The sequence below is a fragment of the Motacilla alba genome, chromosome 2 (assembly GCF_015832195.1).
Source record: "Motacilla alba alba isolate MOTALB_02 chromosome 2, Motacilla_alba_V1.0_pri, whole genome shotgun sequence".
NCBI lineage: Eukaryota > Metazoa > Chordata > Aves > Passeriformes > Motacillidae > Motacilla > Motacilla alba.
The window spans coordinates 17,486,418-17,509,450 of record NC_052017.1 but is presented as its reverse complement, the minus strand read 5'-3'; the positions used below and the strand labels follow the sequence as shown (position 1 = coordinate 17,509,450).

The window sequence follows — 23,033 nt, the reverse complement described above, 5'->3', positions numbered from 1 at the left end:
GGTTTTTGTCTGGAGTTTACAACTGTACAGGATGGACTTTTCTATTAGTCATTCCTGGTGTGTTTCTTGAAGTGACAGTTACTAAGTAATGCTTTCTTTTTCTGAGATGTGTGGATCTGGATGCAAACAAGACACAGGTTTTATATTGTCTGTCTACTTTTATAAAAGTACTCTTTAGCTGTAAATGGGGATGACTGAAGCACAGCCAGGAAAACTTTATTTGATATTTGGATGATTGCCATAAATAGAATTCAGCTAACACATGCCTTTGTCTGTTGTTGAAATTCAACTTTAAAAGGGTTAATTTCTCAACCCTACCCTGCTGTGCAGAATCCTGAATATTAACAGCTTTTCCGAAGGTTAGTGGAACACTGCATTAACTGGTTTTTGTTCAGCTATGAATTGCTCTTTAATAGTAGAAGTTTTGGTACTAAGAGTTGTGTTTTAAAAAATGCAAGAAACAAATTTGACTTCTCATTTTTATTCTCAAGGACAAGAAATAATGATATTACAGTTTTGATAAAATATTAATGCCTTTGGTGATTAATAATATATCACTGGTCATCTTTCTTTAAGATAGAAGCAGCTGTCTTTCAGCAAATTCTTCTGTCTTCACTAACACACTATAGTGTGCATTTCAGAGTTGGAGTAGCTGCATTTGCAGCTAAAATTTGGATCTTATATTGTCCAGTGTTGCATCAACAGAGTGCTCAGATCCTCTGCTCAGATCCTCTGCTGATCCTTCAGTGAAGCTCTGCCAACATGAACTGTTTAACCATGATGTTTTCTAGTGCAGGTAGAAACAAGGCATCTGCCTTTCCCTATGTGCTCATTAATTGTTTTGATTTAGAGTTTGCTTCTTTAGTCTGAAGCCAGAGGAAACTGGAAGGAAGATTTTCTGTTTGGCTGTGTAAGGCATTTCTATACATGCTGCAGCCTCTTTGAAAACCTGCCACTGCTGCTGTAGCATCAATGCAGCTCTGCTGCTGGTAATTACAGGAGCACTGGTGGGAAGACTTTCTCCCAGTCTTTTACTGCTTCACCACCTACAGGTACTCTGAATTCAGTGTGGCAGATAGAGGGGAGGTATAGCACTCTATATTTTGTTTCCATTGTCCTGTCTTTAGTTGTGCAACTCAAATGAAAACATGCCATGAGTGCTAGGAAGAAGACCAGTTGTCTTGCTGACAAACTTTCATTTGAGAGCTGTGTGAAAATTAGTGCTCTAGATAGAGCTGGGAAACTTATTCTGAATAGGTTAATGCCAACAGGAACTGAGGGAAGAATATTTGAGTATTTGTCAATTAATCACTGTTACAGACATGTTTTATGAAAATCCTTTTGTTAGGATTTTCCTCTCCTGAGAAGCTGAGGAGCCTCAGGAAAGAAATGTAAATAATAACTATTTGCTGCTGTGGAATGCAACAGGTGCTTCCTTGACTGGTCCATGTTAAGTGTTTTTACTTAATAACCAATTAAGGATGCAGCTGAGTTAGACTTTTTAATTAGTCACAAGACTTTGTTATTTATTTTTTTATTTTTGTTTAACTTTTTGATAATTCTTTTTTCCCTATTATTTTAGTATAGTTTTAATTTAATATTTTTAATATAATATATATAATAATATAATAAATCAACCTTCTGAAAAATAGAATAAAAATTCTCGTCTCTTCCCTTGTCCCGGCTGCCCCGCAAAAACCACAAATCACATTATTTTGAGACGTATACTTGAAGACATTAAATAAAAGCATTGTTTTAGTAAGTCTTTCTGAGTGGATTGAACACTGGGTAAGACAAATTCAATTGTGCCCTGCTGATGGCTGGCTGAGGAGTCTAGGCATTCTTCCTATGACTCAGTTTCTGGGGGTAGTCAAATTTCTACAAAGTTTTAAGGTGTGTCCATCAAGACTCTTATATAGTGTATAGTGCCCTTTTACTCACTTTCACCAAGGGTAGGTTTTTCTTGCTCTTTGGCTTTTGCCATGCAGTTATGATTAGATTTCTATGGTTAAATGTGACTTGGCAGAGTTAGGTTGGACTCAATGACTACAAAGGTATTTTCCAACCTAAATGATTCTATCCTGAAGAATTTTAAGAAATAACAGAGACTGAAACCACATGAATTAATAATAGCTTTATGACTTACCTGATTGCTGAAAACAGTTCTTTTCTTGGCTACATTACTGATTTCAAGGTACCATAGCTAAATGCAGATGTTCCTGTTCACTGTAGCTAATGTACCACTTGTGTGTGTGTATGACTTGCTCATCTGTCTGGGGTGCATCTGAAATGATGTCAAAGGTGCAGAGGTGTGTGAGAAACACCATTTGGATGCTTTCATATATCCAAAATGGAAGCTGTTCTGCTCTAGATTGAAATGGATTCCATTAGGAGGAATCCATTTCAAGCAGAAAGTATGTTAAGAGCTACTTCTGCTTACAAAAGAACACATCATCGCTGAAGAGGCTTGGAAGGATTTCAGATCTGCTTGTGCTTTTGCATTAAATGAATGATTTCTGGTCTTTCTATTCCTCTGCCCTTGCTCCATTGCTACTGTTTCTTTTTTTTGCATTTTCCCCTCATACTGGCTGTTTGTCCCAGGGAGAGTCCTTGAGCCGTTGCCTTCCTGCATGGGTGGCTTCAGGTGCGCTCTCTTTGGTTCTGTGTCTGCAGGCACCATCTCTGCTTGGTCCATGGTTGGGAAGTGGAAGCAGGCTCTTCCCTGTTTACACTGAGCTATGCAGTTCAATTAGCTCCATTTTATATAGCTCACTGAGGCATAATTTTCCCTTCAACAGAGCCCCCTTCCCATGGGGCAGCTCTCTGACCTGCCTCTTGTGTGTGTGGTGATGGATTTTTGGGTCATTTGCACCCTGTTTGAATTCCTATGCTTCATTGAAGGGGAAGCAAAGAGGGCAAAACAAACTTTTACAAATTGTTAGGTGTTTTTTACCCTAGTGTGTAGAGGAATCTTCTGAAGGTCTCAGATATTTTCTGGGCAACAGGCCCAAATGAAAAGCCTGTTCTGGTGCCAGGAAGAGTGTGGCTGAGAGATGCAGAGGCTTGGTGAGCACCTTGGCCCTGCACCTCTGGGGCAGGACCTGCCAGCCCCTCTGCCTGGCCACCGTGGTCAAACTCTTGTACCTTCCACGGTTTTCTTTGAAGGATGGTGAGCTCCCTTCTTGGAGACTTAATCCGAGTCTGAAGATACATGTGAACTAGTGGGGCAAGAGATTGAAAAGCAAAATGTGAGTCTTGAAAGACTGGGGTAGCTCAGTTTTCTGAGATGCATAAAGAAGTTTTCATACCCCTAATTTAATTTTAATTGTTAATCTCTTTTATTTGCCATTAAATTAATCTTCAGCTAGTCTATTTTATGTTGTTAATTTCCTTTCTTATTATATCTATTTCCTATGGATTAAGAGTATTATTCATTCAAAGGGTATCTATCAAACATAATTAACAAATAATTTGATGGTCCAGAACCCTTTTTAAAAATTATGACTTTTAGGAAATAGGTTAGGCACTTACTAGGTTATAGGGAGACAGTAAGAAAGAAATAGTTAACTGTGGGATGGGAAGGTGTTGCAGGCAGCAGATGAGAGCTACAGCAAGCAACATGAGGGAGTTAATGTAGACCAAAGCAAGGAGAGAGGGGTTGTTCAATTCTTTCTTGTTGTGAGCAGGAGAAATCTTGGTGAGGCCATTTGGGGAGCAAAAGCCAGTTTGTGGAAGGATGCTTAAGCTGCTGCCACTGGAGATTGAAGGTTACTGTATCAGCCCCATGCCGGAGAGTGAATAGGTGATGCAGCTCTTGTAATGCATAACTTCTCTGCTTGAAAGTTGAAACTGAGTCCATGTTTATACATTTGAATGTTTCATATTTAAAAATAACAGTCATTATCTGTAGTGGCACACTAAATAAACTGCATTTTTCCCTCTTCAGAAACACTTTTCCTCTGGAGAATTCAGCAGCAGCAGTATAAGGCAGTTGCTCTTATTTAGAATATGTGATTTCTTTCCTGGCCCTGAACTTTTATCTTGCTGAAACAAATATTTTATGATTAGGAACACTTGGTCACATCTGGTACATCTTAAAAAGGGTTGCTTTTCCAAGAATAGCATGCAAACATGAAATCAGAATCATAAGCAGATGTTTGCTAATATGGCCATAGATAACCTTTCAGTTTCATGTTTAATTTTTATAAAAAACCATCTGTAAAGAATGCACATTAATAGAGAACAGTGATAATTTCTGTCAGTGTTAATATGTTAACTTTACTGGGTTGCTGATGTTGTACTTATTACTATAAAATAGCATTATTTATTGTATAAAATTGTCAGCTGCTGGTTGCACAAGAAGAGACATTTTTCTCATTGCTCTTTTACAACCTGGAAATGTTTGCTTTTCTTCAAAGAGCACAGGATGATTATCTATGTCAAAAAGACTTCTAATTTTGGCTTAATTCTTTCATTCATTGATAAATTGAATATTATATTCTAGCATGTTCCAGAATGCTCTGGCATAGAGGGAATTTCTGGCTGGTTTTTTTCCTTTGAATTTTCAGTGAGCTTGGCATGGCTCTTGCAGTTGGGCTGGTAAAAATGAGGTATTTGCTCCCTTGACTGCTGGCCTCAAAGAAGCATATTTTAGCTTATTGAAAAAAAATTCTGTTTCATAAGGCAGACCAGTAGCCTTTTGTTTTCCTCTTATAATATTCTCCTTATAACTTACTTAAATTAGTTTTGGATAGTTCAGTGTACAGATGCAGCTGACAATACTCTTCCTTCACTGAAAAGCCTGTCTGTCACTGCTGCAGCAGGAGACAAAGGCCTAAGCTATGCTGCCACTGCCTCTGCCCTTCCAGAAGGGTCCTTGTCACAGTGGGACCTTAACTGGTGGCAAAATGTATTCAGATATCATCATAGGGAAGGCATGGCATGGGACAATGCCAGAAGTGTCCCTTTGGAGTAAGAGCTGTGGTCTCTGGATGCTCCAAGCATGAGGCAACTGCCATCTGCTTTCTGCTGAGGTATCTGGTACGTCACGTCTTTGGGCAGCTCTTGGTGTTTTGGGAGCTCAGGATGGTGGCAGCACCTACTCATGAATCCAAAGAATGATTGTTGGCAGAGGCGAGTTTGGAGAGGAGTGCAAGCTACCAAATCTGCTTACTCAGAGGATGAACCTCATAAGGGAGAAGGGTGAGGTTCATTGGTGTGGTGCTGCACGGGCTGTGCCACTCACAGGACCCTGCAAAGCCCCTCCCCTGGCTCCAGAGACCTGTGCAGGACCAGTCAGCAACTGGGCAGGTGGAGTAGGGTGAGAAGGGTTAATTGCCAAAACAGGTTAAGGTGAGTAAGCAACCAACCTGTGGAAGGTGTATGTTTGGAGCTTTTTTAGGTGTGTTTATTTATTTTTTTTTTTTAAGCTTAGAAACTTTAAAACATCTCACTTGATGATAATATTGACATTCCTCAGAAACAGAGATGTACACAAGTATATCAGGTACACCTCAGCATCCAAATTTGTAGATGACGTAAAAGAAGTATTTGGGAAAGATAGCACAGCACTGAGAATTCATTAGAGCATTGCTTGCATTATAGTTGAAATACCTTCAAAGAGAAACTAACAATTGAAATAAGTTCTGAAGCAGAAGAGCCTTGCAGGCATTAGAGAAGGGGTGGGTAGCAGCTTATGTGTTAGCAAAATATCTCCAGCTAGAATATTATTTTACATCCCTGTTGTGTAGTTTTCTCCCTTGGTAATTTACAAATGGAAAATAAAATTTGGAATTATAGCTGATTAGATATTGTGAGTTCTCAACAAAGCATGTTTGTGTTCTGTATGCAATTATTACAGAGTTGCTGGGTACAACTTGGTAGATGAATTGGAGTTATCTTTTGTGTTCAAGCAATTTAGTCTCTTCTTTTTTTGTATGAAGAATGAACTATGTTCTCCTCCAACTACAGCACTCCTTAGAGAAAGGATATTTTATGTTATTTTTTAACCAATAATTATTTTTTTAATTTTATAGTGAAAATTAAACTAATTTAATCAAGTATAGCCTGTACAAAAGATTTTGATTTTGCCAGTTGTGATTGTGTTGACTGCATAAGCTGTGTTGCTGTTCTCAATTCTGAAGAAAAAAACTCAGCTATCCTCTGTCGTCTTTTCCTTCTCCTGGCTCACTTGTTTGTATGTGGTCAAGTACTTTGGCCCTTTCAATCCTAGATGTGAATCTGTGGTAGCAAATTGCCTGGGCTTGTTCTGAAAAATGATGTGGAGGCAATACTGGAACATTTTGCCAGTGCCATGCTCTTTTGATGGGAAACTGGGGCAAGGAGAGGCAAAGACACTGGATTCTGCCTTTTGCTTTCTCTTAGGGTAGTGGGAAGCTCACTAATGTGGCCAACCTTTTGCAGGTGTGACCAATGATTCCTTACTGTCAAGCAGTGTTCTTAAAACTACTTTTGTTTTGAAATTTTGGGATCATAGGCTGCATTTATCCACCTGCAAGATTTTGTAAATGACATCTTGTCTTTAAGTTTGGGAAACATCCATTAAACCACTTAGATGCAAGTTAAAGGGAAAACTGTATAATTATATGTCAGCCTTTCAGTAGATCCACATTATTTGGTGTACTTTTAATGGTCATTATTTCAAGATATTGTCACCTTGAACCTAAATCACATTAATGGCATTGATAATCTTTAAACTTGTTGTCTTCCTGAGTGATGAAAATAATGTTGTTGTTCTTTTTTATTTTCTTGCTTCTAGATAAAATGTTTTATTTGAAATGACTAGAACTAACAAATGGATGAAGCTTGGAAATGGGTATCAGTGAAATAAAGCTGAAATAAAATTTTAGAAATGCTGAGAGCTCAGAATTTCTTTGGGCATTGTCAGCTCTGCCTTGTGATGAAAGGCTAGCTGATGCCTTAAGAAGTTGGATCATTTGTTTGCTAACTTGTGGCAGAGTAGTGGGAGACAAGACTCAGGTGTGAGAAGTGTGGATGGTTGTGGTTAGATCTATTGCTGATACAGTATCTAAATATTGCCAATATAGTGAGGTCTAAAGGGTTGTACCATAAGCAGGTTCAATTAGAAATGTACAGGTTTGCAGTCTTTGGCCTGCAGAATGCACAATTACAAGGCTTCAAAGCACTTCTGTGGCTACTTTTGGATTTTATTCTGCACATGACCGGATCTTAGTGCTGGTACTCACCTGTCCCAACGTGTGTGTTCCCTGTCTTCAGAGTGGATGTACCCTGCAGGTGTCTCTGCCTGGGGAAAGGATGAGGGTGCAATCCACCTGGATGCTGCCTGCAAGTTTAGGGGACCAGCTGGCCCAGACTCCAACAATTTATACCCTTTTGCAGGCTGGTCTATACCAAGCTTCCCCATCTCTGGAATGCATTCATTCTGTGGACATACAGACAGTTCCTCCCGCAATTCCCACCGGGCATTCTAATCTTAGGGAAAATCACATTTCCAATCAGAGGCAATGGCAAGGGAGTGGGTGTGTGTGGGGGGGAAATAGGACTTAAAGACCTGACTGTCTTTCCTTGCTGTCACCCAGCTGCTGCAGGGCATTTCTGCTGGGTTAAAAATATTTGGTTTTGAGATCATTGCAATATTTTTCTGAAGTGAATGGCTGTTAAATTGCTCTTACTTCTAGCTTTAACTGCATTTTAACAAACAATGTTTTGGTTAGCCAGCCTCGATGAAGCATTGTTTGCAGGGTTTTCAGCTGTGGCTGTCTGTGGGAGGCTGCCAGTGCTGGTTTCCAGAGGGACTTCAGCACACTCACTCTTGACTCACTCTTTTCCCGTTTTAGGTTTCCTGAAGTTCCTGTGCTGTGATGCCCCGGAATGCCTCATGGCAGAGCCACCCGGCCGCCCCGCTGGAGCGTGGCGCTTCCCTGTAGAGAGCTGGGTAAGTGAAACCTCATCCTCAGGATGGAAAATGCTGCCTGCCCACATGGCCTGTCCTCACAAACCTGGTGACATGGGCTGGTCTCATGAGCCCCTGCTTGTGTGTCTTACCACGCTCTCCTGGCTTCATGTACATTGGAGGGCTGTTTGTTGGGGAGTGGTGGATGCATGTGCTTCTTATTTCTGACATGGCTTTGGGTCAGTTTCTTCTCTAGAGGTGATTATGTGTTAGATGGATAGATGGGGAGGATGTAAAGGCAGAACTAACAGGAGCTGGAGATACTAAGTTCATTGTCTTTATATTTTTATATATATATACACACACAGAAGATAAGCATTAATTAAATTCTGGAATTTTTTTTTTCTGCCATGAACACTGCTGATTTCCTTCATGTTCTATAAGGCCCATCACATCTTACATGTATTGCTAAAATTTGTCAGATGTGGCTACCTGTTATGGAATAATAACTTTCTATGTGTTACTCCAGTTGGATCATTTCCCTCTTGCAAAAGTAAGGTGTGATGGGTGGCTGGGACCCCCTGCTTGACTCTCTAAGGGAGGCATTTGGCTGTTTTCTGTGTCTGAATTGGACTTGGACCTTTCCTTATGATTTTATCAGTGATCACTGTATTGCTGGGGAGTCTTGCTGAGACACAGAAAACTCTGCTTACAATGGTCATATTTGGGAGTAAATCTAGATATTTTCATGTTAATGTTTGTGGCTTTATAGATGGTTGTCAGCTGTTAGACAGAACTGTGGACTTCTGGACCTAGATCCTTCTAATAGCCCTGGCAACAAGTCCCGTGGGTCTAAGGGAATGGCTCCAGGAATTGATCCAGCTGTTCAAGAGGAAGGGCAATTAAAGTACTCATTGACATATGATCATTTGCTTTAACTACATATATGGAAAGAAGGAGAGATGTACCTGAAATGAAGAAATATTCTCTCTCAGTTTTTCTACTACAAAGAACTGTCTTGGGTGGTCTGAAGCCTGAATATGCCAAGCAGAGCTAAGAAGAAGTTATCCTGTTTTATATAGATAATGCAGTCTGATGCTGGGTCAGTTCCTCAGACCTTTGGTTTAGGAAACTTGTAGATTACTGATGGACTGTTGCCTTTTGGATTTTGTTTAGGTTCTGACAAGAATGGGTTTTGATTCTCTGAATTTCCCAAGGCCAAATACTTACGTTTTTGATCTACTACTGTAGTTGCTTTAGCCACTACAGTGAGCCAGCTCACTTATCTAGTGGTAGTGGTGGACATTCATCATTGGTGTCTGAATTAATGGGTAGAGATGCTGCTGATTTTGAAAAATAGTCTGATTCCCAGGAAATGATCTTTCAAAGCTATGTTGTTAACTGATTATTTCCTGTCTTGTCCCATCATCTTGTTTGGGAGAAGATGATTGCAAAGAAGACACTTTTCTATCTAGAGGCCCACAAATTCAGAGAAGTCTGAGCCTGTTGTCTTGCCTTCCCCTGGGGTGGAAACTATATGGCTGAGAGATCTGTCTGCATGGTCAGGGCTAATAAGTTATTTTGTTAAACTGGACCACTTTGTGATCTGTAAAGCACTGTCTGTGAGCTGTTCTGGTGTTTGAGGGCTGGGGCACTGGGGCAATGTCTCTGGGAGGATTTGCAGCAGTGGTGGGTGATGGCTGTTGCTGAGAACAAATGTGAATTGTTGCGTCAACTATGCTGATGTGAAGCTGCGTGTGAAATCATTGTCAGCAGAGCAGTACCAGTACATTGGCAATGATCATTTGAACTGATGACCAGGTCCTGTTCAGGCAATAAAAGTGTTGGGTTTTGTGGTTGCAATCTCTGCCCCCAGAGGGATGGTACTCTTATTTGCCTCTTGAGTGGATGATGTCAGCAACCTGCTCCTCTCATCTTGAGATCTGACCAGTAGTTACCTTGTCATCAGGTTTTGTGATGCTATTAGCTCAAATGTTTGAAGCTGTTTCTGTTCACCATGCTTTGCATTTATTACTGGCTGTCTTGAGACAGGCTGAGTTTAAATTCACCTTACTGCTGTGTTTGTAGTTCTGAGGCACAGACTCTGAGTCTCTGCAAGACACCTTCTTTGAATCTGAAGCACTTTTTAAAAGAAGGCTTAGTACTTGAAAATTACCTCTCCTTTGGGATTTTGCTTCCAGCCAAAGCTGGGAGATAGCAAGGCTTTGAAGTGGGGTCTAGGAAGGTGACATCTCAATCTTTCCCTCTATCTCTGGTTAGTGACACTACAACCTTTTGTATCTGCTCTAAGGAAATATTTTCAGATTAAAAAAAAAAAACCTCTTTGCCCAGTTGATTATTCACTTCATTAATTATATTTGGAAGAGGGTGGATGTAGTTCAGTAGAAATTTGCCTTATGGTTGTTTTTAATGATGCAAACACTTTCCAGTAGTAGATTTTTTTGAGGTCAGTTGAGTCACACATACCAGCCATGACTGGCATTCACTGTGGGTTGATTCTTGTTTTTGAAAATAACTGATTTTGATCAGTTTGGTTATACCAGATGAAATAGGTTTATTTTAGGCAACCTCATCTCAAAATGGCAATGGCTATGTGGTGGGGCAGAGCTGCAGCACATGGAAGTTTCCCAACCTTGGCTGATCTGGTGTGGATTCTCATCAGTGAGCTGGAGTTTTGCTGCAGCACAGTACAGCGATTTTAGGAGCTGAAAGGACCAGCTGCAGTAGCTGGGTTAGCTGGAGTTCAAAGCTGGTGAGCAGCTTGAGCTTCATCAACCTGGTACTACTCTACCTCTCCCGCCCTGGCACCACTCCTGGGCTTGTTCTTGAACAACCCTATGAACATGATGGGGTTAAAGGGAATCTTGTAATTCTTTATGGCTACTTATTGGTATTTTCATGCTGCTATGAATATTCACTACATATATTTGGCTAGTTGCATTACATGCTCTTCACTTACCAAACTTGCATGTTCAGAGGGTGTTTTTTCTTTTCACTTTTGCTTTTCAAATTTTTTTTTTTTCTGATTGTGGCGGGGAGTGTGTGTGTGCTCCTGATACCTTTTGCTTCAAGTTTTCCTCCCGAGTCCTTATCTCTGCATATATATTTATGTTGGGTGTTTGTATTTTAAGTGCCCAAGTTGGAAATTTATTTTCCTTGATAGTGTGCCTAAGATATTTGCACTGTGTCTTTCCTCTGCCTGTGTGCATAAGCAAAACAGATGTACCTGATAAACAATTTTGACTTTCTCTGTCATTTAAATGAGTCAGAATTCTTTTTCTTTACAAATTTTGCCTTTGCCAGTGTGTTGTTCTCAGGACTGTTTCCTCTCCTCATTCTTTTGTGCGTCTCTGGCTTGTGTGGTTTCTGCATTTCTCTTCTTCTTTCACCTTTCTTTGGAAATCAAAGGAAACATCCTAGTTTATGGCACTTCTTTATCAGACCTTTCTTCCTTTTTAAAAATTTCCTTCCTTTCTTTCTGGGATAACTGCAACCTTTGCCCATCCTGTGATGGGATACTTGTGTCACAGATGTTCTTGTGAGGTGCTTGAATTGTATGGGGGGAACTGCATCCTGAACAAATGCCCAATTTCCTGATCTTTTACCTTCTACCTTGTTTTTTAAAAAAGTATTTTTTAAAGAATGTATGTGTGTGAACATGTCCATCAGTGAATTGAATTCTTTTTCACACCCGGCAAGTCAAGAGACTTAGCACTGAGAGCATTTCCTTATCTCTGCAACCTTTTGCATATATATATTAAGTAAATTTTGCAAAATATTCTTTTGAGGAGTGCAACATCCTGAGGGAGGCAAATGGCCTGTAAAAAGAAGTACTGTAAGCCTCTTCTTACCTTCTTTTGTGCTCCAAGATGTAGTTCTTAGTAGCTCCTGGATCCCGACACACTGAAGAGAGCCGTGATAAAGAGGTCCTTGCTCCTCATTTTTTCATGCTGGAGCAGATTCATTTACCACTCACTGTAGCCTCAGTTCTATAGCCCTCAGCACTGCCCTAGTACATTTTTGGTGTAATCATAAAGCTGTCTATTTTAATTGGAGACTTAAATTTATCTGCTCTTTGAGATGATAGTTCTACCCTTTCCTCCCCAGGCTGTACAAATGTTCTGTTTTCCACTGAAATGTCAATAAGGAGACTACCTACCATCACAGTGACCTCAGAGGCTGGGCACAGTGTTTGCCATGGGCATGATTTGGGCAGTGTTAGCACAGTGAATGTATGATTCCTCAAGGTGAGCCCCAGGGCACCATGCTTCTCCTTAGGCAATGAGTCTTTTCCCATTTTCAAGGCCGATTCATCTGCGCATGAAGATGAAAACAGACCCCAGCTTGTAGCCTGAGAAGCACAGTCCTCACCCAGCTGGATGTTGATTCCCACCATCAAGAGCTGAGGAGGTGTTATTTTCTTTCTTTCCCTTGTTCTATTTAAGAGGATTTACAAAACCTTCTGAGGAGGAGAAAAGTGTTGTCTTTTAACATAGCAAACCCTGAGGTGATATCTTGAGGAACTGCTTGATTTCTTCATCTTTGTTCCTCATGAACTGCAAAGGTGTCTTGGACTCTGACCATCTGATTACTCCTTTGAAGAAGGATGTTTACTTTCCTCTTGAGTAGGGGAGGGTGGATTTTTGACCATTGTGAACTTGAGGAGGGTAGGTAGTTTTGCAGTGAGAGCTATAGAAGAATGTGTATTTCTAGCAGTGGAGAGTGTGATTAGAGAAACATACTGGATCCTAGTCTGAAGCTGAAGTCTGTTCCATTAATGTGAGACATGAGGGATAAACATGGTGGTATCAGGATAGAGAGGTTTCCCATTGCTTCTGTGAGGAAGTTTATTTGCTCAACTTCCACCAGTTAATGATCAGCTGGTGTTTGTTTTTCCTGCAGAGCTGATATTGGTGTGAGTCTGTTGTGATGTACAGGGCCTCCTGCCCAAATCAGGATGAAGTCTGATGTTATTGTGTCAGTAGCTTGACCGTCGGATCAGCCCCTCACTTCTGCATTTTCTCCTGAAGGTGTTTTATCCCTCTCTTATCTATCACCACTTTCGGGAAACATCCCAGCCTACACTGCCAGAACTCCTTTGCAGAGTGTTTATTGTTGGAAAGGCTTTACATTCTCCCTCAAGTCTCCCTCCTGGTTTTTTGTCAACACCCCACTTTCTCTCTGGATTTTCTGTTAGGTTGGTTTTCTATGGCTGACCTTCCACCTAACTCTGAGGCTGAAATATTCCTACAGCTTTTTAGTTTTCAGGAGGGTCTAGGGGCATGCTATGAGGCTCCTGATGTTTTTCTGATTGCTGGCCACCACCTAGGAGAGGTCAGTAGCATCACTTATCCAAAGCTGAACACTGGGAGTCTCTCATCCAGTTTCTGCCATGAACTGAGGCATTGCTGAAGTATCAAGAGATTATTTGGCCTTTGAGTGTTGAGGATGACATCAACTTTTTACCTGAGGATTTATCAGCTTTTTACCTGAAAATATCTGGTGATGTGCAAGGAGCAGAATGCAGGGCTGTCAGTGCCACCCAGGTTCAGGGGAACGTGTTGTGGGGCAGTGTGATGCAAAAGCAAATGCTGTAAAATGCAGCAGGTATCAATTTTGTACTGGGTTGTTTTAAAATTACCCTTTGGCATATCCCAGCATTCAGAAAAAAAAAAATCAGTGCTGGAATTTTGATGATGAGACATAACGTGAGGAAAATGTTATGGCAGTCAGGTGTGTCAGTGATGTTCAAATGCTCTGTACCATTTTTATTGCTATCTTAATTTTAAATTAATTGCTTCTGCAATATATAGTCCTGACCACTTTGGACTCAATATGACTTCAGGACAAATATCTTGAATACAGAGATTCCTTCTGGTATATTCTTTTTCTGTTAAAATAATCAAGATTTCAAAAAAATGCATGGAGTGTGGTCATAGCTCCAGAGTGGATGTGGATGTTGAGCAGTCATCATGGCAGTGCTGGAAAGTACTTGTGTAAATAAAATGTACTTTCTTGGGTTTGGTCTGGGTTTTTAAAAAAGACTAAAAAAACCACAAACCTGGGAGTGCTAGAAGGCTTGGAAGCATCTAGACTGTACTCGTTGCGATGAGTAATTATGGTATTTACTCTCAGAGAAGGACATGGTTAGTAGGAACTTTGTCTTGAAAATTATTTTTAACATGATGAAAAATGTCTCATCTGTCTGTTTCTTTTCCATGTCCATACTATTTGTGTCTTTAATTTCTTTTATTAGTAAATTAGAGGGGAAAATGGGAATAACTTCAGGAAATACATGAAGGCACAGAAAACAGTACTATGGGAACAGTAAATAAAGCATCTGCTTTTGATTTTTCTGTGAAATCAAGAAGTAACTGGAGCAAAACACTTGTTAGATATTTTTTCACTTCTATATCTGCTGTCACGCTTCCCCTGCTTCTTAGAGTTTCTCTTTTTCTCGAAACAGTCGCCTCATTGAAACCAAGACTGAAGCCTACAAAGGAGCCATAGTGAACGAATAATAAAGGACAGAGATTCCAAATGTTGTTGATCTGGGCTGGATTTTTCTGTAGCGTTTGTGCCTGGTTTGGGATCCGGCCGTGACCCTTCCCGGCAGCGCGTGTTTTTGCGCGACCGGAGCACGGCGAGGCCGGGGCCTGCAGCTCTGTGGGCACCGCTCATTTGCTGTTGAGAAATTAATGTAAACATGACACATAGTTCACCATTTTCACAGGTGGAATGGGTCTGTGGCATAACCTAGGGAGGTGAACCAGAGGGTTGTTTAGCATTTTGCTGGATTATTTGTTCTTTGGCTCCCCTCCGGTCCATGCCCTGTCTGCACACAGATTAAGGCTCCTGTCACAGCAGAGTAGCCGACATGGGGCTCTGCTGAAGCTCTCCCTGATTCAGGAATGCATCCTGTGTGGGGCTGTGTGCATGCCTGGCAGGGGCTGCTGGTTAATCCCAGTTCCTGACTGTGGGGCAGTGCTGAGTCTGAGGGCAACATCATGGTGTTGATTTGGAACCAGGGCACAGACCCGATACAGCTGCGGTCAGCAACGGGGCACCCAAATCCCATGTGACTGATGCACTTCCTGACATTTCCCTTCTCCTGAGGTATGTACCAGGGAGCTGGTGGCTAGTGGATTTATGGCTTGCAGATCAAGGCTTGCCAGACTTGTATGGCATTAGTGAGTGCCCTTTTACTACATTTTAGTGGTATCCTGGAGGTTTGTTGGCTGTCCCAAGCTTGTCACTGCAAAATGGTATTAAATGGGAAATAAAAATTGAGACCTTTTTTAAACATTGAAGGTTTTAAGCAAAACCCATATATTTGTCTGCCAACTTTTAATGTTTTTATTCCTTTATTATTAAGGGCAAGTCTATTGTTTTGGGGTTTTTTGGGAGCTTCTAAAATATGAGTCTCTTCTGCAAACATCAGACTTGAAGAACTAAGACTTTGAAAAAGCCAGATGATATTGTGAAACTCTGGAGGGAAAAATATGATGCTTTATCTAACACTGTAGATAGCTCCTTAAAGTACTCCCTCTGCTTCCACATCCCTTTATTCTGGGACATGAAAGAGAAACCTGAGCCAATACAGGATTACAGAACTAGGTTACAAACCTGAAGCTAGGCCATTTGTAGTTAAAGCATCAGAAATTTATTTTATATGCTTATTTTGGTTTAAAAATTGTATGCATTCAGAAAACTGCCTCTTCCCATGAGAGTTCTTTCTTTCAAGTAATTAATGCAAGACAGTAAGCAGCAGAGACAATGAATTGTAAAATTTCATTGCTGGTTTACAACAAGAATTTGAACCTCATCCATCTGTCATCAAAAAAAAAAAAAAAAGCCTTTCAAAAAGCAGATGGTCTTGTAGCTAAAACAGATCTGAATTCTGGCAGACAGGGTGAGAAATATGCCTTGTGAGAACAGAGGAAAAACTGCACTGGGAACTGTTCATCTTGATGGAATGCTCCAGCCATGAATACCTTTGCTAATTCTGCCTTGCACAATAGTGGCCAAAATCAGTAACTTCCCTTCCAGCACAGCTTGTATGCTCTTTTTCTGAAAGGTGTCATTTCCTAACAGGTATTTTATAAGCAACTTAAGTGCATTTTCTGCATGTTAATAAGAAGGGTTTCTGCATAGAAAGGATTTAATTCTAAGTGGAAATCATGGATTAGCTTTGCAAGTACCTCCTTCAAAATAAAACTCTCTACTTACAGTGCTATGTTTATGTACAAACATTTGGTCTTATGGGTGCTCTCTAGCAAGAGTCTTAAATTAACAACCCAATTAATAAATAATGCCTGCTCTCCATCATTTAACGGGACTTTGAATGACAAAAAAAAAATCCTCCTCAAACTCGCTAGAGGCTTGTTTCTGCCTTTTACTCTGCTTTGTGTTTTACCTAGGTGAAGTTGCTGTGAAGGTGAAGTAGCTGTATAACTTCATTCAGGATTCATTCTCTGGGAATCCCTGAGTTATTTAATCAGCTTCATCAGATTCGCTGGATGCAATGGATAAGTAAACCCAGTATTGCTTGCATGTGTGCCACAGATACCACTGGTAATTGAAATTCCTAGGGGCTGTCTGTGCCTTTTGCATGATTTGGACTTCAGTAGCCCAGCACACTATTAAAATAATTTTTGTAGTTACTGTCCACTCAAAATCACATTGAGCCTGCTTTCAGGCGACAGAAATGCTCTCTGGGGTTATTGCAGCCTCTTCATTGACAGCTATTGTTTTTTTCAATAGTACATAGTGGGAAATTTTCTCAATTGAAAAATACAGTAGTAGTTCAACACATCCACATTTATTGTAGGAAAATAATTAACTATTTTAGTCCTAGTCTTTGGTTCATCCTATGTTGAAAAACACCTTAGAAATCTGAAGTCAAGATTTTGATAACTGCACAATTGCTATCTCTTTATGTCCCAAAAAGCAGGAAGATGATCATGAATAGCAAAGTCAGAAGCATCATATGGAGTTTTTGGGTAGGAGTCTCCTTTATGCAGTGTAGTGCTGGTTTGTGGTGCTGACTGAAGCAGAAAGCTGGGGAAGCTCTGTGTAGTCCCTTGGGATGAGTTTTATGCCAGAGAGGCAGCACTTGCCATGGAAATAGGAGAAAAGCCAAACAAAAATCTTTTGCATGATTGATGAATATATTGTTTGGTTGAAGGGAGCCATCCTCATTCTCCACCTCTCTTGTGGTAGTACTTATAGTGTTGCTCTGTCTCTTGCATGCATGCAGCATGAGTTTAAAAAATGGGCACAGCAAATACCTTTCAAACTATCCCAAGGAAAACAGTACAACTGCCCAACTTGATAACTCTCTCTTCTGGCTCTTTAACCAAATGAGAAGATGTGAAACTTTACCCATCAGAAGATGTGAAAAAAACTTAAAATAGTGCTGTGTACACAGGAAGGCTTCTTCCAGAGCCATCTGTATTATTATACCCAGGGACCTGAGAACACTCATAGCTCCTGCAATCTTCATCCTCATACGTATCCCACATTATACTTATGGGAATCTAAAAGTATGTGAGCTTTTAGTCTCATTAAAATATATTAATAAAATATGTGAATATTGGTGTGTGGGCTTTTCGTGCACTGCTGATACAGTTCCATAGCTATTGTATCAATGTGCTTTAAAAAGAATTCCTTATAATGCATGTCATTACATTTCAGTGACCCACAGACTGAAATGCCCTTAACTTGATATGTAAAATGTTAGAAGGAAGAAATCAACTTTCAAATCTAATCTCTGCCTCACAGCAGAATTTGAACTGTGCTGTCTTACCTTGGGAAAGTTTGTGGAGTCATGGCTAGAGGGGCTCCCTTGATGCTGTACTGAAGGTACATCCTTTGGCATCAGTAACAGTTTTGTGGAACAGTTTTGGGAACTATTTGGTGGTACTGTTGGGTTTTGTTTGTTGTGACTGCTCAGTACTGCCTGGAACAAAAGACCCCCCCTGTCACACCCCTTGTTCAGCAGGGTGTGCATATTGTGATGCAGACCCCCAAAGAAAGGTGAGAGGAAAGGGGAGTCCCTGTCCTGGAGCACTTGGTACTCCAGAGCATACTCCACAAGGATCGGATATGTGCTTAGGATCCCCTAATGATGGGAAGGAATTGTAAATCACTGGATCAGAAACCTGATCCAGTGGCAGATGCCCCTGCCCAAGGAAGGGGATTTGGAATGAAATAATCTTTAAGGTCCCTCCCAATCCAAGCCATTCTATGATGTTCTGCACAGCTCTTAAGTTTGATAGCTAAAAGAACAAGACAATGCCTCATTTTTTTCCAGCTCCTGTTACCTACAGTCTTGTACAGGAGTAAAATGTCACAGGACATGCAGCCACGTGGAGCACAGTCACCTCCTCTGGCTGGAGTGAGGCCCAGCTGTCTACTCTCCTCAGCCTGTATTGGGACAGGATGCACAGACCTGAATTTCAGGGGCTTCATTTTCCAGCTGAAACCCACACCAGTTCCTGATGCAGCGTGTCCTACAGTGATACACCTTGTTTTGTGTCAAAAGGAAAGTTTAAACTTAAGGTTTTCTTTTTATTTTGGTGAAATGCAAACTTGAAGGCTTCACAGGGTTGTGTGCACTGCTTTCTATGTGACACAGCTACCAAATAAAGTAAATAAAAATTGAAGAGATATGGGTGTAGTGTTGAGGTACAGTGTGGCATGAGTATGTTAACATATAGTTGTATGTGAATGTATGTTAACATAAACTCATTTTTCTTTTTTGTCTGTTTTATTTTTTCATATTTGCTTTTGTTTAAGTATTTAGAGCTATTTAAAATTAATCTTGCTTCTCTTTGGGATTCTTGTATATATTGATCTTCTTGGTATTTTTTATTGCAATTTCTTGGTTCTTTTTGTGTAAGCAGGAACGTCGCAGCTGTCCAGGTTAGTCATCACTGCTGCAGCACTAGCCTCAGATGTGTTGGGTTTTTGAGGACAAGATAATCAGTAAACCTTGATTTCTGCCAGAATAGAACAGCTTGCTCCCTCTCCTTTGACTTCTCTGCTAACAAATCACAGCGAGCTGCTGTTGCCTGTGGGAGGGACTGCAGAGTATGAGGGCAGCCGAGCCCCCAGCGCTGCTGTGGGATGCAGACGAGCCCCAAAGAGGCTGTGTAGAGCTGGCACATCCCCATTTTCCAGATGTGCACCCTGATCCTTTCCTCACTTCTCTGGTATGCTGTGGCAATGCTTATGCTGAGAAGTGAAGCTACAGAATCCAGAGCATGTGGATGCTGTGATTTGGAAGTTTACCTTTAGTTTTCTGTCAATCCAGTGCAAACCTTGCTGTAAGATGTTTATTTTCCATACAGCTCTGGGAGTGCCTTCAGATCGCATTTCAATGTTGAATTTTTTTGTGGTCAGTCAGAATGTGCTGGATTTGTCAGAACTATTTTATTCAGGTCTGCTAATGGACTCAAGAGGAAAATTGATTTTGCAATTCTATGCATGTCTCACAATCTTCTTTGTCATACTAATTCATCAGAGTTTGAACCCAGCTCCCTGGCTGTTGTCATTCATACTTCTCAAGAGTGCATTTGTCAGGCTGTTGATGCAGTAATTTCTTGAAAATATTAGTGGAAAAATTTCGTTTTGAGATAGGACTAGTAAAGGAAGGGAGAAGTAGAAATTCATAGGCATTTTTGCTGCCATAAGTTTCTGTGAAGTTTTTGAAGGAAAATGAATTCTAGGTCACATTTAGATGTGTGCTTTTTTTTTCTTTTCTTAAAAGGAGAAAATTGAAACCTGTTGAAAATCTGTTAAGGTATCATGTCTGAGAACCATAGCCCCTAAAGGACCTCATCTCTCATTTAATTTCTCCATAAGATGTTATATTATAGATCTTATATCTATATATTCTATTTTCTTGAGATCTTATTATGCATTATTTATATCTACACATTTATATTTAAGATATTTCTGTGTTAAGGCATCTTTGATGCATCCAAGAGCAATTTTTAGCTACTAAGTAAATAATATGGTGAATATTTTTCAGAATGTGGTGCTGCTCAGAAATTTTATACCTTTAGTATGTTGTGTAGGGGTACCTTTGCAGTAAGTATGCACTATAAGTTAAATTATAAGTTTATAATTTATAAGTATATAAATTATAAGTTAAAAAATAAGTTAAATTATGGGTTGAGGAACAAGATCCTGCATTAGCAAGCTAAAATTTTGCAGGCTCATTCTTTGTCAAACCCCAGCCTTTCATGGAAAAGGCAATTGAAAAAGGAGAAAAAAGCCTGTGGTTATCTTATAGCAAAGGATTAAAACTGTCCCACACTGGTCTGGGAAACAGTGTGGCCGTGAGGGAGAGGGTGATAAATTCAGCTGACTTTAATTTGCCAGAAGTCATCCTGTGTTCTCCTTTCATATTAGCTGTTGGAGAGCTGTGATTAAGTGCTCTTCATCCTGATAAGGGCTTACTGCAAAGTGGCTGACAGGTAGAAACAGCAGCCAACTCCTGCATGTTTTAGGAGGTGTTTGCAGACGGCCGGCATCTCTTGTCAGCGCTGCTGATAATCGCTAACGCAAACAGCCACCCAGAATCTGTCTGGCAGCCCCGCGAAGGGCCAGATGAATTGTGCTATGCACAGTGTGCTAATTGTCACAAATTGGCTACTCTTGCTTGGGAATGACAGGGTGAGAGTGTATGGTGGGTTTTTTATAGTCATTGTTGCATACTTAGCTTGTACCAGTTTTATTCTGAGAACAAGCATTTAGAATTTTTTTGTGCATTGGCAGCAAAGGGAATTTTGTTAACCTCAGAAGTACTGTTGAGTAAGTACAGTATAAAGCAGTTCATTTAAAACTAATTTAAAAGTGCAAGAAAACTTCTGGAATACAGGATGAAGAACTTTTTTATTGTTAAAGTGTTTTAAAAATATTTTAGGAATTATTTATTTTTCATTTCCAAGACCTTGTAAAGTCAGAAATTCCTTCTATCCAAAAATGACCTGTCCTCCAAAAGCTGACAATAGATTGTCCCTTACATCCCCTCAGAGATGGGTCAGATATCATCTTTCTTCTCAAAAGGCAGAGCCTGTTGTTTTTTCATTTGCTACCCTCCCCCATCAACACTGAAACACTGTTAGGACAGGTCAAGCCCATGAGATGGGGGTATAAGGAGTCATATACAGAAATGGGCAGGAGAGGGAATGTGTGTGTGCTCGTGTGAAAGCACTTAGGAGAACGAAGCCCTTCTGTTTAAGGGGGGAGCTGGGGCTCTGTTCAGCTGTGTTTGAAATGGAGGGAGGTGTTGGGCCTTTCCTGGTGTGGAGGTTCCCTGTGGCATCTGCTGCTGTGCACCAGCCCTGCTGCATGGCAGGGACACTGGTGTGGTACCACCCAGTAGCTGCCACCAGCAGTGATTGTGCTGACCCGTCACACTTCCACAAAACTCAGGTTTAGGCTGCAGGGCAGACATAGCTGATGTTTCTGAATGTCCTTCCTTTTCATTGTCAGGAACCACAAACCACTTCTAACACTGTTCAGAGAAGTGGGAATGGAGAAAGGAGGTTTGCTTACTGCTCCTGTTACAGAAAAAAAAACCATCCTGGCACAATAAGGGCTGCCTCTGCTTGTCCCAGGCTAAAGCCTCATAATAAATTCAGGTTCATGCTACTAGTTGCTTGTCCTTTCCCAGCCAACTTATGATTTAGATCCTAGGAGCCTCCTGGGTACGTTCATTTCTCTCAGAAATACAAAGCTGTTACCTTTCTTCCTTTGTCCAGCTGCAATTCAAAAAGAAGAACGAGGGAGGGACACAGGCACAGGAGCTGAATACAACCAGGAGGGCAAGAAAGTTTCATGGTACTATTCTTTGCTATAATATAGCAAATAATAAAGTGCTCAGTAGTTATAACACTACATGTTTGCTGTGCTGGGCAAATTGGCAAACACTGAGAGAAGGAACAGTATTAAGAGAAAACAGTGCTTTGGCATGTTTTGTTTCTGTCCAGGAACTCCAGAAAATGAGGAGAGTGAATAAACAGAAGCGAGAAGATCCTGTATAGTCAAATTGTGCAAAATTGCCTTGTCAATTGAAAGAAGGTGAATGGAGATGGCAGGATGTTCAGAGGAATTTGAACAGCACCTAAGGCAGGAAACAAAGAAAAATGCTTAGCAATTGAAAGGGTGTTGGGGTCTTTTTGTTGGTTTCATTTTGCTGCGGTTGGGTTTTTTTTCTAATTTTTGTAGTCTATTATATTCCCAGTGGTAGAATCCTGTATTGGTCTTTCATCTAGCAAAAGTGATAGTTACAGTAATGGTCACTGTAATACTGTGTGAAGCATGAGAGAAATGCAAGAACAGTCTGAAGGACAAAAATAAGTTTATTGTGATTAAGAAAAGCAGTGGATGGATTGCCATTCAAATTTCACGATGCAAAGCTGCATGCACTCCTTATTTACTCAGTCTTTTTTTCTTTCTTTCTTTCTCTTCCTCCCCAACCTTTATTTTTCTTACACTTTTTTCACTTTTTTTTTAATGGGAGTATTAAATATCAGTAAATAATTGTTATACAATTCTTGAAGAATCACACTCTTTAGAGTTGTTTAACTTTATCTATTTAATCTGGCTTAAATCACAATGAATGAGATGAGTCCATAAAAGTACTTGTAGAGATATCCGTGATTTTACTATTTATGTAGTTAAGTTTTTCCTAATACAGACTTTCTTTTGCAGTTTTCCACTGGGTTTCAATATAAATAGCACACAAATTTTCTTAGAGATGCGCTCTCTTAGAATAAACATTTTTTATTGGCATTTTTATCTGTTTAGTTCTAAATTCACCATTTGGGGCTTTTTTTTGCAAGCACTGCTAAGCTTGCTAAGTCGTGGCACTCCTTTCAGGAGCAGTGAGTTGCCCTGTGGGCTGTAATATGAGCCTCTGCACATCTTCTGGTGGGCCACACAGAAAACAGAACTGCTTGTGTTTTCACAAATGAGCTTACACCCTCTTGGCTCTGTGCTTGGTGTCTGTGAGTGCCATGTGCACCTGGATTCAGGTGCCTAAGCCAGGTTTTAGTGGAACTGATATGTCGTTGACCAAATATATTTGGGTTGGGTTTTCATC

General features: G+C 40.4%; 1 protein-coding gene across 6 annotated transcripts in view; it reads left to right on the top strand.

Annotated features, from left to right (window-relative positions):
• KIAA1217 (KIAA1217 ortholog) overlaps positions 1-23,033 on the top strand; it is a 357,281-nt gene that overhangs the window by 14,151 nt on the left and 320,097 nt on the right. For all 6 annotated transcript variants that reach the window (XM_038129611.1, XM_038129612.1, XM_038129609.1 and 3 more), the window contains one exon: positions 7,839-7,936. In XM_038129611.1, coding sequence (XP_037985539.1) covers positions 7,873-7,936 — 64 coding nt within the window. In that variant the 5' untranslated portion in view covers positions 7,839-7,872. Of the gene's footprint in view, positions 1-7,838; positions 7,937-23,033 lie in introns of those variants that run through there.